The sequence below is a fragment of the Canis lupus genome, chromosome 3 (assembly GCF_048164855.1).
Source record: "Canis lupus baileyi chromosome 3, mCanLup2.hap1, whole genome shotgun sequence".
Classification (NCBI taxonomy): Eukaryota; Metazoa; Chordata; class Mammalia; order Carnivora; family Canidae; genus Canis; species Canis lupus.
This window is the reverse complement of record NC_132840.1, coordinates 7,514,310-7,530,467: the sequence shown is the minus strand read 5'-3', so window position 1 is coordinate 7,530,467 and position 16,158 is coordinate 7,514,310. Positions and strand designations below refer to the sequence as shown.

The following is a 16,158-nucleotide window of genomic DNA, read 5'->3' as shown; positions in this document are numbered from 1 at the left end:
CGGCACCCACCTGCAGGCCGCGAGCCCGAGGGCGGCGGCGCCGGCGCCCCGTCCTCGCCAAAGACGAGTTTGAAGTCGAGCTCGTCGTGGGCGCCACAGTTTGCAGTAGTCATCGGCGTGGCCCGGGGTGCAGCGGCTCCTCCTCTGGCGGCGGCGGCGACGGAGGCGGCGGCAGCGGCGGCAGCGGCGGCAGCAGCTCTTCAGCGCCGCTTCATGCCGGGCCGCGCGGGCCAGGAGGTCGCGGCTCCGCGGCGAAGTTTCCGGGCGAGACCGTGACACCGAGCGTTCCTTTCCAAACTCGAGAGCTGGACGCACGCCGAGCCGCACCAGGAGCCGCCGCCACAGCCTGTCGCTGGTGCCTAAGCCGCCACGGTCGCCTCAGCCGATATTCCCCGCCCCCCAACAGCCGCCGCCGCCGCCGCCGCCGCCAGCGCGTTGCCGCGCCGTGTAGCACGCCTAGCCCCGCCCCCGGCCGCGCGCCCATCGGACCGTGCTGCCTATAGGCCCCTGGTGCGCCTGCCAGCCCAATGGCTCCGCCCCCATCACCCGCCTACCGCGTGATTCCCTCTCGGGGAGAAGGAAGTCACGTGCAGACGGAGAGCCGGAGAAGCCCCACTACCTCTTGGGAGTTGTAGTTCGGCCGTTATTCTCTCCTCAACTTCTAAAACCAGGGCCCTCTAATAGGGTTGAGTGCAATCCAATCCGCCCGCCAATGGAAGATCCCTCTCCTTATTGGGCAGAGCTCACGTCGAGTGGGGTTCTGGGTTCGGTGACGGGCGGCTGAAATGTTACTCTGATGGCTGGGCTGGAGGAATGTGTCGGGGCCGGAGAGGGTTACGTCAACGCCATTCACTCGCCCATCCCGCCACCCCGACCCTAATGGCGGAGTCTAGGGAAGGCAGGGCCGGGCCGAGGCTCCAGCTAGGTTGGGGCTGAGCGGGAGGAGACCTGCGCAGCGTTAGGAGTCCCGGGTCTCAGCTCAACAATGCAGACCCACCCCCTCGGGGCGGGGCCCGCGCCCGCAGGCTGCGCCTTTGTCTGCCCCTCCGAGCTGGCAGCTGCTCCCTGGAGGACAGCCGGCGCATTCGAGGCCTCGGCAAAGCCCCACGGGCAAGGTCGATCCGTTGCTGGAAGTCGAAGCCGACTGAACCAGAAAGCCTGTCCTGAACTCGCACCACTCACGGGCTTATGATCTCAGCATCCCAGCGCACATCCGTGAAAGCAGGAGGGCCCGCTACCCAAACTGAGTGGTTGGTAATGGAGAGGAAGTGACACTGTATCTGAAAAACTGTTTTTCGCTCTCGGTCCCTCCCCAGCGGGCCTATCTTCCCTTGAGACCCAGGACGCCTCCTCCTGGGCCTGGGGTGGAGGCCGGCCGTGCCAGGGGACGCTGAGCCTGGCTTGTTTACTTAGGGCTCCTTCAAGATGCAACGTGGATTGGGAGCTGGGAGAAGTAGCAGTGACCTACTTCCCTAACTCCAGGTCCCACAGGGCAAAGTATCTCTAGAAGCAAATTGCTGTAAGAACCCAGGGCACTAGGTCTCAGAGGCCTGGGTGCAGGTGTAAGAGCCCAGGCACTCACCCACAAAAAGGTGAAGAGGACAAAGTCCAATGCTTTGCAGAAAGGTCTCAATATATGGACTGATACTTGAGCTACCAGGGAGCCGCAGGGAAGGCCTAACTAGGCCTTGGGTCAGGAGGACAGGTAATGTCCAGGGCAGATGAGATGTTTGTCTTGGATTGATTCAGCCCTGAAGTCAGAAAATCTTTCCTGCCCAGTGCTCTGTACACATACCTGAGCTGAACCTAGGGACACAGAGATAAATTAGTCTCCCTTCAGGGGTTGGGGAGAGGAGGCCATCAAGTCTACAATCACTACACAAAAAGATTAGGGATGTGCCAGGATCTACAGCAAGGTTCACAATCCCTTGGGGTTACAGGGCCTCCACACGACTAAGTAGGAATTGGAAAGATGGCCAAGAGGTGAGGAAGATGATTCCAGGCAGCAAACAGATTTCCAAAAACAAAAAGTACCTGCAGTGAGCAGAAGCCAAAGGTAAGGCCAGATGAGTGGGCAGAGTACTATAGTACTATAGGCCACTGCAAAGTATCTAGACTTTTTATCTGAGGGCAGTAGGGAGCCATGGAAGGATTTAGAGCTAGGAATTTACATATTTAGAATTCTGGGAGAGGAGGAGATTAGGAGCAGAAGAAAATAAAGGTCAAAGAGATGGAGCACATGGTATTGTGTGGGTGAAACATCCTAATGAACAATTTCAGGATGTGTTGTCATCCCCCTGCTAAGTCCCTCCCCTACCCCCCCACCATACTTCCCAGGTTACCATCTGAATGGAGAAAATAGATCTTTATCTAGCCCTTCTGCCCTCCAAACTAGGGGCTCAACTAGGCAGCCTAGGGGGACTGCAAGAGGGAGACCCTGAACCTGTCAGCCACACCACTGGGAAGGGACCACACAGGAGCTGGAGATGGCTTGAAAAATTCACCTGTTCACCAAATGCAACCGTGTGCGCGCGCACACGCGCGCAATCCATCTGTGTTCCCAGCCAATGTGCACCTGGAGAACACTTAGAAGGGGTTAGGTCTTAGGAAGATTTCTGGTCTGGAGGAAACTGAGAACTCGAACCTGGATTGATCAGAGCTGGAGCAGCAGTGGGCCCTGACTGCGGGAAGAGTGTTACCACTTTCATAAGAAAGGCGGCCATGGCTAAGAGCTCTGCAGGCTGGTACTGAGGCCTGCCCCACTCACACATGAACTCTCTCCAAACCCTTTTCCTCAGCCAGGACCTCCCTTATCAGCTCTTCCTCAGGCCAGCTCGAAAGCTCTTTTTTTTTTTTTTTTAAGATTTATTTATTTATTCACGAGAAACACACAGAGAGAGAGAGAGAGAGAGGCAGAGACACAGGCAGAGGGAGAAGCAGGCTTCATGCAAGGAGCCTGATGTGGGACTCGATCCCAGGTCTCCAGGATCACACCCTGGGCTGCAGGCGGCGCTAAACCGCTGCGCCACCCTCGAAAGCTCTTTTAGATGGATAGCAGGGGATGGCCATCTGACCTGCCTCCAGCCTTTGAGAGCCCTGTGAAACCAGGAGGCCAAGGGACCACTACAGTAGATAGGACTCCAGACTAGTGGACAGGACCGTGTGGGTCCCTATACACCCCGTCTCCCTCCTGTGTGAATGTGAGCCAGGCCTGAGATTTGGGGAAAGCCATTACTTTCACCAGCTGCCACAGGCCTGGCTCTGAGCCCCCAATGTCAAAGACTCTCCTGTAGTGTCTGAGCCATGGGATGGTACAGCTTGGCCTGGCACAGCCCAGCCCAGCCCCCTTTTGTTCATTAGGGGAAACGGGAACCTTAGAGGAAAGTCAGAGTTTAGAAAAGTTCTTTCCATGCCACATATCCCATTCAACGAGCTTGTTGGATTCTTTTTTTGTGGCCGCTCCCCACTCTCAAGCCAAGGAGGGACTATAGCAGACACAAGAACTGCCCTTGAGCAGCTCCCAATCTGGGCAGAGGTAATACTGGCCAGCTACAATTGAAGAGAGTTGGTTGCTGAAGTCAGCACAGGGTGCTGAGAAGACAGGGTCAGCGCTTTGTTCTCGGATACTAGGCTAAGGGGTTTGGACTTGATCCAGAGGGCAGTGGAGAGCCATGGAAGAGTCTTGAGCAGGAACCAGGGATTCCCCACTCTTCTGTGCACAAAGTCCAGTCTTCTTGCTGTGGCCTTTGGAAGATGTGCCATCCTTTCCAGCTTTGCTTGTCCCTACCTCTCAGGCTCAAAACCATGTGTCCCCAAAATGTGATGAGCTAATAAGTCCTCAGTGTAGGTGGCTGGAATGGATGAATAAGTGTCATGGACACTAGCCCAGAGAGGGGTTTGGGCATCAGAGTGGCCTGAGTTTAGGTGGGCATGGTGAGAACAATGTGTAGAGCTTTCAGATCTGACTGGGCCCTCCCAGTTGGTCCCAGGTCTTAGGCAGGTCACTCTGAGACCAGGGCAGGCATCACTGAGGTATGCTAAAGTGAGACCATTTGAGAGCCAGCATACCCAGCCAGGATCTTTGCCAGGTATCCTCAGTCGTGGAACATACACAAGCCCCTCCTCACCTGCTCCCCTGTGAATGACACTCTCCCTGGTGCTTTTCCTGGGCCCTCTAAGTTTTCATACACCAGCCTCCCATCTTAACAGCTGACCTCCACCCCTGCCTCTCCTTTCTCATAGCCCAGAAATAAACCGACCCCATCAGAGAAGGGGCTTCCCCAGGAACAGTACGTTGGTGGGAAAGAGGCCTGAGGGTACCACCCAACCCTACAGAAGAAGTGGATCTTAAGACTGGTATTTGACCCACCACAGGGTCCTTCCACAGCCCCTGACAAGCTTAGGATGCCTGGGGGTCTACTGGGGCCTCGGTGTCCACCCTGTTCCAGTTGGGGTATGAAGAAAGACAAAGGGAGCATTTTAACTGAAACGGTTTTTTGGTGAGAAAAATCAGAAACTGTGCCTAAAGCTTGATGGCTGAGACTGTACCAAGTCTCAGCCTGTCTCCTGGGCAGAGCTCCTTCTCTTGGAGCATTAGTCTGGGAAGCTAGCATGGAGTGACCCTGTTAGCCACACAGTGTGCCCTATCACAGGCCTATTTATCCTCCAGCCTGCCTCATGCAAGCAGAGAGCAGATCTCCCTCTCAGAGGAGGTCCCTCAGGCCCAAAGAGAACTAGAAGTGACTTGCCCAATGTCGGTCAGCAATGGGCTCCGGGAGGCGGGAGGCGGCTGGTAGTGTGGTATCCTTATCTGCATACAGAACAAGTGTGCAGGGAGGGGCAACTCCAGGACTGAGAGGCCTCACCTGCCTGAACTTTGACTCAGGCCATAGGGCCAGGGGCTGCCAAATGGCCGTGAGGCCAGACCCTAGGCCTAAGGGAGAATCGGCCTTGTCCTAGAGGGGAATGCCCCTCCCCACAGAACTTGGAAAAGGGGAGGAGAAGTAGTGTGTTTACAGTGGAGGAAGCGGGGGTGGTGCAGGGCAGGGACCTTTGGTCAGAACGCCCCTCCCAGTAAGAGGGGGAGGCCCCAGGAGATGTGGTAGCCGTTTGTTTGCTTCTCACTGCCAAGAGGAAATTAAAGAGAATCTGCCACTTCCTTCCGGCCCAAGGGATAGTGGGGGCTGGTGGCAGGCAGTGGAGTGGGTGGGCAATTGTCAGGGCCCCAAGCTGCTGGCATCAACAACACATACGCTCAATGTTCCCCGTCTGGAGCAGACACTTCATCAGGTCTGAGCTCCAGCCAGCTGGGGGTCAAGCCCAGGAACCTCCCCCTCACCTGAGATGGTCCCTCACTGGAGCACCAGATACCCTAATTGTTCCCCAGATTCTATAATACCTCTCATCATGAAAGTCAACTGATAGGCAGTACCTCAGGTTTGCCATCAGTAGAATGGGCTTCTTGGGCCTTCCTGGCTCAGCCCAAGTCCTGCGAGCGTTAAAGTGATACCTCATCCCCCACTTCCACCCAGAGGAAGGATGGGTAGGGGTATTTTTAGGAAGCTCCAGCTGTGCATAAAGGGTGGGAGTAAAAAAAAATATGCCAGGCCATGAGTATGTGTGTGAAGATGCGCAGGGCTAGAGCAGCCAGCCATGGGTAAGGGTGGGGGTATCTTTATTGCACTGTAGCAATGTCAGGTTGAGGGGGTACCACATGAAAAGCTCCCGTTTTCAAAGAAAATACTGAAGTCACTGGGAACTTGGCCTTGCTCCTCAAACCCACCAAAGGAGATATACACCTTAGGCACCCTTTAGCCAGTGCTCCAGGCTGATGGCCCAGGTAAGGACCTCCTAACTCCTGTCAGGAACAGAGAATTGTCCAGTGGCATCTGGTTCATACCCACAGACATCTTATGGCCAGGCTTCTGAAGTGAGTGACCAAGGTAGGGACAATGGTCACCAGCCTTCCAGAGGGCTCTCTTCACCACTTCCCAAGGCCACAAAGAGCTTCTTGCACAGCTCCCCAGGCACTGCGTGCTCCTGAGCTCCAGGACCCCCAGGGTCTTGGTCAGGGGCCTCCCGCTTGCGCTTGTGCCAGGAGGGGTTCTCTTCACCCAGCCGACCCTCAGGGAGGCCGCGGCTCCGCAAACAGACGATGGCCGCAGCCTGCTCCGCCAACTTCTTAGACTTGTCCCTGGGCAGACAAGGCATGGGGCAATAAGGCAGGTAGGCAGGCGGGCTGGTTGCAGGACTGGAAGCAGGGAAGGCCTGACTTTATACACCCTTGCCAAAGATTCTGACAAAACTGAGGCAAGGGGTCATCGCCCAGGATGCCACTAGCCAGGTATGCCATCCTCCCCAAACCCTCCTCAGCCAGGCCCCTCATCCCAAGCCCCAAACCCAATGATGAGGAAACTCACCACAAGGTGGACTGGTACTTTTGCTCAGCAACAGTCACAACAGAGCAGAAGAGGCGATCCAGGGGGCGCTGAACCTGGTGCAAAGAGAGCAAAGGAAACAGGGATGGCTCCTTGGGGGCAAAAGAAATGAGCCCTGGGGCTCACCTGCAGGGACCACGTGGAAGACAGAAAAAGGGAAGTACTTTCCACATAAGATAAATGAAAGCTACCCATATCACATGCTCCTCCCCAGCAGAAGTGCCTGGTGCATCTGCCAAGGAAGAAAGGCAGAGACATAAGCAATGACATTCCAGTGTGTCAGGAGTTCAATCATGTACCTAAGCAAAGGGCCATCAGAGCCCTGAGCTGCATGTGACTATGGATCCGGATCCTACTGACATCTGGATGGGCCAGGTCACCAAAAATGAGAAGGAATTACCAGATGGCAAAGGGGTGAGAGGGGACAAGGATGGGGCAGAAAAGGTACACTTGGCAGAGCGACCAGGTGATAGGGCTGGACAAAGAGCTGAGTGGATGAGACATGAAGCAGAAAGGCAAAAAGGGAGCTTTGTGCTCTGTGCTGAGGTGCTAGGACTTGATCCAAAAGGCACTAGGGAGAGGATGAGGACTTTTCAAGGAGGCAGAAGTCAGATTTATTCTGGAAAAGTCACTCTGGAAGAGGAGGACACAAGTTCTGAAAGGTATAAGCTTGGAGATCAGAGATTGAAGGCCAGTCTAGAAGAGACAGAGCAGCCTTAATAACACATGGTCATAGAGACCAAAGAAGGTGAAGCAAGACTGTTTTAAAGTTTCCACCAAGGAGCCTCAAGTCTGGGGCCCAATTCTGTGCCCCATTGGCTGAAGCCTGGTCTAAAAACATGCCTGCCTAACTCTTAGGTTTGAGCATCCTTCCTAAGTGAGCCAACTAGTCCTTTCCAGAGCAGTCACTCTTATTTAAGAAACACCACTGGCAGAGACTGGCCCCAGTGGCCCCTTACATAGGTCTCAAGTTCAGTTTATGAAAGTGGCCAGAATTAGACAACGGGCCCGCTGTCATAGGGAAGGGACTATCATATCAGCAACTGGTCCGGCCACCAGCAACCACTGCATGCCCCTGGAGGGCAAAGCCAGGCTGCAGTCAAGCAGTCTGGAATTCAGGGTACGAACTATGGGTGTGTTGGGGGTGATGGCACCAACAGTGGGAGCACTATAGAACTGAATGCGGGGCAGGCCACAGCTAGGAACTCACCGTGTCATACACAGGCTGCGCCAACTTCTCCTTCCGGCACCATTCCAGCAGGCACATCTTGGGGGTGATCTGGGGTGAGTATGCTCTCCTGGGGCAAGGAGGGAAAGGAGTAAGGCTCACCTACCATCACCACCAGGCTGTTGTCTTAGAACTCCTGTACTTATTCCCCTGAGCTCCCATTTCTGTCCCACCAGTCGTGTGTGGCCTGGATTCTACCTAATAGGAAGATGGGCTTCAGCATGCTTAGGGAATTGGGATATGAAGTGAACTCCCAACACTCTGAACTCTAGCCTAGAAAACAGCCTTCCACAGCCAGAAATGACAGTACAGGGGCTCTTGTGTGGCTCAGTTAGTTAAATGTCTGACTCAATCTCAGTTCATGTCTTGATCTCAGGGTTGTGAGTTCAAGGCCCCCATGGGGCTCCACACTCACTGTGGCACCTACTTAAAAAAAAAAAAGGAAACAAAGTTCAGTTTGCCTCTCAAGACAAGACAGAAGGGAGTGAGTGGGGGTTGGGAACATGGGTGGCTGCATGATGGTCTCAGATCTAGCTCAGTATCCACCCTTATTATGTCCCCTGAGTATTAGGATGATGTTTCTGCCTTGAACTCAGTGTACTCTTATTTCAGAGTCAGAGTTGGATTGTGACAGGGTGACAGGGTAGAAGGCTCTATATTCCAACTTCCCACCAGAAGCTCTCCCCAGACTGCCCTACAGCTGTGCCCATAGTCCTCTCCTCCCAAGCCCTTGCTAGACAAGACTGGCTCCTGGTATGGGCCTGGGGACCTGGGAAAGGCTCAGATCCTAGATGGCAGAAGACAAGGATAAGGACCTCCCTCAAAGCTGAGTCACACTCTGAGAGCAATAATCATCATGGGCTACTTCTGACTAGAAAGGGTACCACAGGGCTGGTATGGGCCAGTGGGTATGGGCAGAGGTTGCACAGCCAGATGAGGGCAAAGGTCCCAATGCCTTGGAGGCACCTAGCTGTTTGGGACCAGGAAAAATGTACAGACTTTCAGGAACAGGAGACAAGCCCTCCCACCCTGAGTTGTGGGATGGGGTGGATCTAAGAAAAGGTGAAGTTTTGTCATCGTGGGACAACATGCACATCCCTGACAGTGCTGCCTGGGCTTTCAGGGACCATCTTCCTCAAAGTGCCTTCTTGGAGATGCTGAAAAATAAGAATAAGTATCCCAATCAAGAAGACTTGGGGTCCCTAAACTTAGCATTAACCATGTACAGAAGCCAACCATGTACACTGCCAGTTGAGGGCAGTGGCTCTGGCCCAGCTGGAGACCTACCGGTCAAACTTGACAGCCATCTTAATGACACCTGAGGTATCTTCAACTGGCTCCCGTGCAGCCTCTGGGGTCCTAGCCAAGAGCTCAGCCCGCCGGGCATTTAGCTCTCGTGTCGTCTCCTCGTAGAAGGCACCAAGGCCAAAGGCCTCACTATGGAAGGACAAGCAGAGCAGAAAAGACCCCTTAGTGGAGCCAGCATCCAGGAAACTACTGCAAGAGCCCAGGGACTCACCAATGAGATATGCCTTCTGCCCTCCCCCCTCCACACACACACACATGCACACGCATGCAAGCACCACCAAAACCTAGCCATCAGAAGGTGCCACTACCTACCCCTGGGATCAGCCTGGACTGGCAAAAAGTGAATGTGAGCCTCTGAGGGTGGACACTAGAGAGTAGGCTGAGTGAAAGGTCACCTCTACCACCTAAGCCCAGCCTCTCTTCCAAAGAAGAAAATACAAGCAAGTGTCCCCAGCCAACAGTAAGTGAACTGACCTACACTGAACAAGCACCTGGGTTTTACACAGCCTCATCCTCATGTGGGCCCAAGGGAGGAAGAGACAGAGGCCACGACCACTAAGTGGTTCCCCACTTCCTGCCCCAGCCACAAGCACACAAGCAGTTAGACCTAGCCTAAACTGAGGTACCACCCAGAACTACAGTGTTACATTCTTTCCCTTGAGTTCACAAGACACCCGCGTCAAGCTGGTTAGGCTCTATGGGGTAGGGCCAGCACCAACAGCACAAGCCTGGGGTTAGGAAGAGAGTTCTGGCAACTCTTTGCCCTTCTAGAAAGCATTTGGAGGGCTGAAGAATATTCGTGAGGATGGGTGCGTGGGCTCAAGTGTGGTTTAGGAAAGTTTCTTTGAGGAGGAGGAAACAGCAAGGAGGAAAGAGCATTCAGGCAGAAGACCCAGTATGAGCACAAGTATGGAGCTGGGGATATGGACAAATAGGGAGCCACAGGGACAGGTAGTAGGCCAGGCTGTGAGGGGCCCCAAAAGTCAACCACCTGAATTGGAGCTATACCAAATGTAGAGGACCAGCAGGTAGCCTTCCGGACTGCAGAGTAATGGGTTGTGGGAGCAGGCTCAGGCCAGGGGCTTGATACTACAACCCCAACTCTCCTGACCATTGAATCTTGATGGCCTGATGTGTGACAGATCTGTTACCGTGAAAGCTCTTTGCTCCCCAGGAATTCCCAAGCCCAGCCCCCACATTCCTCCATCCTACTGGCACTCCAGTTCCCAAAATTCTGCTATGAGATCAGTCCAGGGATGGAAAGCTCCAAAGCTTTGTTAAGTATCGTATTCTGGGAGGTGAAACTGTACCACCATCCCACTCCTGTACATCCATTTCCAGAAGCTGTATCTCTGGTCCCTGATAGTCAGCTTAGAGCTCATAGTCAAGTCCGGGCAACGTCTGCAAGGAATGAAGGACAGCCATTGCCCCTCTCACCAAATTTCCTGGGAAGACTGGGCGGCATGGAGCAACCTTCCCTGGGGTGATTCCAACTGTTCTCGCAGCATCTGGCACAAGCAGTACTTGGTGTTGGTGTAGTGGTTTTCATACTGTACAGCCTGAGGGAAGAACCAGCATGAGTCTACTTGCTGCCCAGGCTATGCCCTGATGGCAGAGAAAGGGGCTTTAAGGGGGCATGAGAGGTGTGCTTGCAGCTGAGGTAATATGAGCCCCTGAGAAAAGCCACTTCCATCTTGACCATCTACTCCTCTAGTTAGCAGTACAAAGCTCTAGAGTCATAGCCGAGATCAGGATTAGGAGCACACTCGACTAGACAGCCTGAAGGAAGTCTAGGTGTGTAGGGAGCCCCTCCTGCTGCAGCCACCACAGGCCACTACAGAGGACCTGCTGCCCTTCCAGGGCAGGGAGGGGGAACAAGTCAAATTCTGATGTAGCAGGAGCAGCACCAGGACAGGGGCGAGATTCTTCTATTTCTATACACAGTGAATACCTTCCTTTCCCACATCTTAAATGACCGGTCTCCAATATATGCTTGCATGGGAAAGCACAGCACAATCCACCAGTCATATTCCCATATGACTTGTCACCTCATTGAGCTTCACAAACCTCACAAGCGTGTGGTGCAGCTGTTACCACGACTCCTGACAAATGCAGGCTTAGGGAGGCAGGCTGGCTACACAGGGATACACACTAGAAGCCCGCCTGGCTGGGGCAGACAGAAAAGCGGTGGGTAAAGAGTGCCCTGGCCCAGGATCCCGGGGTGGCTCAGTGGTTTCGCGCCTGCCTTTGGCCCAGGGCGCGATCCTGGAGTCCCAGGATCAAGTCCCGCGTCGGGCTCCCAACATGGAGCCTGCTTCTCCCTCTGCCTGTGTCTCTGCCTCTCTCTCTATGTCTATTATAAATAAATAAAAATAAATCTTTAAAAAAAAAAAAGAGCGCCCTGGCCCTGTAGAACACCATCCCAGCCCTTGCCGCCTACACTCTTCTAATATCTTCAACTGGGCCTATATCTTCAGTGCCTGGGAAAGGTGCCCTGACATGCTAAGGACAAAGCAGAGATACATTGGTAAGCCCCAGCTAGTGGCAAGGCCTTGACTGAGTTTGTCTGGGACAGAAGGCACCTGGCTGGTCCAGAAGCAGCCCTGCCTATGCTTGAAAGCCACTCCCTTCCTCCAGGACAACAGCTCTTGAGGAGCTGCCAAAGGATAGACTGAGTAGGAATGATAATATCACCTTTTACCCAGGGATCAGCGCTGAGCCTATCTTCTCTGCTACAGACATACCAGCCAGCTGCAAGAGCTAGCACAGGTGGCCTGGGCTAAAGTAAGCCCTCCTTGTCTCTGGCTGACCCAGAGTACTGGGGAGCCTTGGTGGTCACCAACTTGCCCAACAGGACACCAGGAACCCAGGAGATGAGGGCTGTAGCATCAAGCAGGGGAGGCTCTAGGGCAGAAACCGCCCATTTTTGGACAGAAGCCTCAGGGCCTCCCCACCCCCAGCTTGCACAGTCTTGGGGATACCCACATGCCATGGCAGGCAGCCACAACTGAAGAGGGCATGGGCAGTCTGAGGATCTAAGAAGCTCTTGACTCTCCCAGGAAGGTGTGAGCTCCAGGATTGAAGAAGATGAGGGCTGGACTGTCTGCTCAGACCCAATGCACTGAAGAATTAGAAGTCTAGTATCTCTGCCTACAGACATGTACAGCTAATCAGAGTCATAGAATTCCAGGATTGTGCCTAATGCACAGGGCAGATGAACTGGTCAGAAAGTTCCTATAGAGGGAAATGCCTTTGGCACTACCATCAAATTCTCAGTGAGAGGAAAAGGCCAGTCCCTAATTAGAGGGTTAAAGTTAGGCTAGTCCCTAAGTCAAGGGTTAAAGGTTTCTGGGAATTAGCAAGAGAAGAGTTTTAGAAGTGATTCTGACTCATGACCAGAGAGAAGTCTCTACAGAGATAATCTGTCCTCAACAACAGTTACAATGGCTCCTCCTGGCTATGGCTGCTCAAGTGCCAACCCATTGGCATGAATGTCTTCCTGACACAGATCCCACTGTCATTGTGCATACATGTATATGTTGCGGGGGGGGGGGGCATAATGAGAGAGAAAGAGAAAGATATCACATGTTTGAGCCCTGGTAGCATCCTGAATCCGGGGGTCCTTACTATGACCCTCACACCTAGAAAGCTTTTGGAGGAGGTAATGATAGGGGCACGCCTCCCCAGCACACTGTCTTCACGTTGCAGTCAGGGAAACCCAATGCTACGTTACAAGAACTAATAAAAAAAAAAAAAAAAAAAGGAGAGGAACAACAGGGCTGCTGGGGGCTGGGGGCTCACCCAAAGCACTTTTTGCAGGAATGTGGCAGACAGTAAGAAATGTTTCTTTTGAAAAAAGCACATAGACGTACATATCGGATGTACTTCTGCATAACTTCCTCCAGGGGTCGCAAACCCTCCTTGAGAAAGATGGATGGGTTCCACATGGCGGCTCGGGCAACCATCACTGAAGAGGCTGCTGTAGCTTGTCGAAAGTCCTCTATGTCCAAATACTTTTGGATGTGGTCATGAGATCCTCCACTGAAAGGCAATAGGGGAGTAAGGGGTGTCCCCACCCTCATACCAGCAGTTTCAGAAAATGACAACTCCCAGAACTGCTACTTATTAATTGTGTGGCTTGGGCCAAATCCTTTAGCTATGAGCACTTTGAGAGCCTGGAGGTCATAATACACACCCCGCTAAGGGGTCAGGAACACCAAATAAAATAACACAGTAAAAAAGCCTGGAACCAGGCCTTGCACTTACCATGTCCCAGAGATTTTTACTTTCCTTCCTCCTCATCCTAAACAGTGGCTAAAGCCAGCCCAAATCTGAAGACATGGGTCTGTAAGTAGATGCTGGGATCACAGGAAAACCCCTAGCCTGGGGCACCTATATACTGACTAATGGGTAGGTCAAAAACCACAGACACAGTAGAGATGAAGAAAGGAGGCCCAGTTTGGTTGCAATTTCCCTTCCTGCCACTCTGAGGCCCCAAGGGCCTCCTTGGAAACAGCTCTGTTTGCATCTGTTCCATTAGGAGTTGAATGACAATCTCAATCCAGAGACAGCGTTATAAGTATTATGAGGAAGACCCTCAGGTGGCAGCAGCAGCAATGGTATCCAGGCTCTTGAGTAGCCCTACCCTCTCTAAGCCACTCCTACAACTTCTTGGCCTAGGGACAACCAGGCCTGGCTAACACCCCCGACTTTACTTCCCTCCCTCCTTCCCACCAGTCAGGTATGCCTTTCATCAGGGCTTCGGGACTTTGGAACCTCTCTGTTCCCATCCTGCCATCAGACTCTGTGCATCCTAAGGTGCAAGGCTGCACTGAACTCCCGACTGATCCACACGGCCAGCTCCCCAATGACAACTGGACACTGTCTTACTACTAAGCCTCTGGGCTAGTCATTGATACCTCACAACTACCCATTTCAGTTCCTGGTCCGATAGCTGCCCAGAATGCTTTGGATTGTAACCTGCCTTATGCCCCCTGAGCCATATCTCTATACACTCTGGCTTGTGACTACTCACCCTCCACCCTGCACACCTAACGCTGGGTGTGACATCACTTTCCCCTGGGCCTACTTCAGTGGCCACCTTCTCACTCTCCCTGTTCCCTGAACCCTCCTTACCTCAACCCATCCATCAGAATGCCCTGCCTGCTGCACACCAACCCCAGCCACTCACCATAGGCTAGGGGACTCAACAGGTACTTTTCAGCCTCATGCCCAACCTCATTTTTTTGTCCCACCCTTTTTTCCTTTTCCCTTAGGTCATTTTTTAATGCTATCTCAGTCCTTTTTTGTAGGCTATCTCAAGTCTCTCAGAGTGAGGTGGACATAAAACAGTAAATGATAAACAGGAGAGGCTTACTTGGCTATGACAGGAATGGAGACGGTTTCAGCAATGGCTTTAATGGCTTCACAGCTGACAGGGTGCTGAGGTCGTTCCTCCCGCTTCCTTGGAGATAAAAAGATGGGGCCAAGGGCTGAGGCTATGTCACAGTTCGAACAGGTTTACCTTAGCCAAACCCTACTGTCCTCCCTGCTGAACCTCAGCAAAGTCATGTGGCCATGAACCACAGTGTTCTGGACTGCAAAGGATGTCTCTCCATGACCTCTGTTTGAAGGGACAAAAGCAGCATAAGCCCCTGTTGGGAAAGCAAGTTCAGCTCTTGCAGGCCCGCAGGTAAGGCATGGCTGCAGACGGCTGGTGTGGGTGGCCTGGCTCCCAAGGTCACAGTGCCTTTCCCTGGCTTCCCTTCACCTCTGCTAGAGATGAGGGACAGTGCTATAAGAATGCTGCCCCTACTGTCCGGTCCTGCCCTCCCCACGAGACTGGGAACAGCTGCTGCCCTCAGTCTGGCCACTCCCACACAGCTGCCTATGCTGAGGCCAAGTTGGGCAGCTGATCCTGGGGAGAGGCACCTGGCACAGGGCAGACCCAGCAGCCAGGATGGGCCACAGATCATGGTTGTCACAATGTGCCCTGGGGAGGCAGGACAACAACCTGGGGCCCCTCCTTCCAAGGTCAATTGCAAGAAGTTCTTGTGTATGAGTGAGTCTTAGGGATACAAAATGAGTACTGATCTAAGTCGTGCCCAGGAACGAGCAAAAGAGATGGTCAACCAGACAACCCTTGCACAGGTCTTGCCTGGGCACATCCCTTCTGGTACACTCCTCAACAAAAGGGTCAGGAACCACACTACCTCAAGCCTCTTCCACCTCCACCTCTTCACACCCCCAGCAGCCAGTCTAGCCCATCCTCAACAGCTTTGATGGCCAGAAGGCCCCTTTTCAAACTCACCCAAATCTGTCTTCCTGGTGTTTCCAACTACTGGCAAAAAGGAATAGCTGTGTTTATTCAGAGAATACCATATGCCAGGCATTGTGCCAAGGTTAAATATTCACAACCTCATAAAAGCCTCAAGACAACTCTATAAAGCAGAAATTTCCAATTAAATTTCCCCAATTAATTTCCAAATGGGGAATGTGGTGCTCAGAGAGGTTAAGTGATTTGTCCAAGGATACACAGCCAACAAGCAGCAGAGCTGGGAGCCCAAACCAGGAGCCTACAGCCTGCTGCGACAGGGAGGAACATGTGTGTACATGTGTGTGGCCTTTCACCGCCCCCTACTGGCTTTGACCCGCACAGCTCTGCTTTTCTCTTAAATGTTGGAGTTACGGATTCACTTCTCTGAAATGCTGTAATAGACACAACCAGCAAAATGTGGACTGTTCCTACAAGACCCCTGAACCCGAAAGGAACAACACTCAGAGAAGAGAGGTCATTCTAGCCAAAGGCTGTGGACCTGGGATATACAAAAGCATATCTAGACACAGGAGGCAAGTCTGACTGGGAAACCAAAAGTAGCTGTCAGCAACACCACAGCTCTCAGAAGAGAGCACATTAGCTACAGATACAAGGGCTGTTTCAAGCAGTCATTGTGACAGCTGGAAATCCAAGAAGGGCAGACAAAAGAGATAGTGCCTTTAAAAAAAACAGCCATCTGCCTGGGATCATTCAAGGGAGAAGCCATTGCTCAACGTAATGGAAATAAAATGAGATTCAGAGTCAGAGTTCTAATTCCACCACTTCCTGGCTGCAAGGTACAATTCTGAACCTATCACTCAATCTCAACCATTTACACATCCTGAAGGTATGGGCGTTTCTCCTTCCTC

At 52.9% G+C, this 16,158-nt stretch overlaps 2 protein-coding genes across 18 annotated transcripts in view; both read right to left on the bottom strand.

Annotated features, from left to right (window-relative positions):
- The window catches only part of NFATC3 (nuclear factor of activated T cells 3), a 138,611-nt gene extending 138,178 nt beyond the window's left edge, over positions 1-433 (bottom strand). For 3 of the 7 annotated variants that reach the window (XM_072815623.1, XM_072815610.1, XM_072815607.1), the window contains exon 1: positions 11-432. In XM_072815623.1, the coding sequence (XP_072671724.1) occupies positions 11-113 (103 nt within the window). In that variant the 5' untranslated portion in view covers positions 114-432. Of the gene's footprint in view, positions 1-10 lie in introns of all 7 variants that reach the window. The other 4 variants (XM_072815629.1, XM_072815636.1, XM_072815646.1 and 1 more) reach the window with 3 other exon arrangements.
- Positions 434-5,657: 5,224 nt separating this feature from the next.
- Positions 5,658-16,158, bottom strand: part of DUS2 (dihydrouridine synthase 2) — a 50,237-nt gene continuing 39,736 nt past the window's right edge. For all 11 annotated transcript variants that reach the window (XM_072815880.1, XM_072815905.1, XM_072815910.1 and 8 more), the window contains 7 exons: positions 14,351-14,437; positions 12,846-13,014; positions 10,411-10,532; positions 8,953-9,102; positions 7,648-7,735; positions 6,420-6,493; positions 5,658-6,193 (listed from right to left, as the gene is read on the bottom strand). In XM_072815880.1, the coding sequence (XP_072671981.1) occupies positions 5,956-6,193; positions 6,420-6,493; positions 7,648-7,735; positions 8,953-9,102; positions 10,411-10,532; positions 12,846-13,014; positions 14,351-14,437 (928 nt within the window). In that variant the 3' untranslated portion in view covers positions 5,658-5,955. The remainder of the gene's footprint in view (positions 6,194-6,419; positions 6,494-7,647; positions 7,736-8,952; positions 9,103-10,410; positions 10,533-12,845; positions 13,015-14,350; positions 14,438-16,158) is intronic.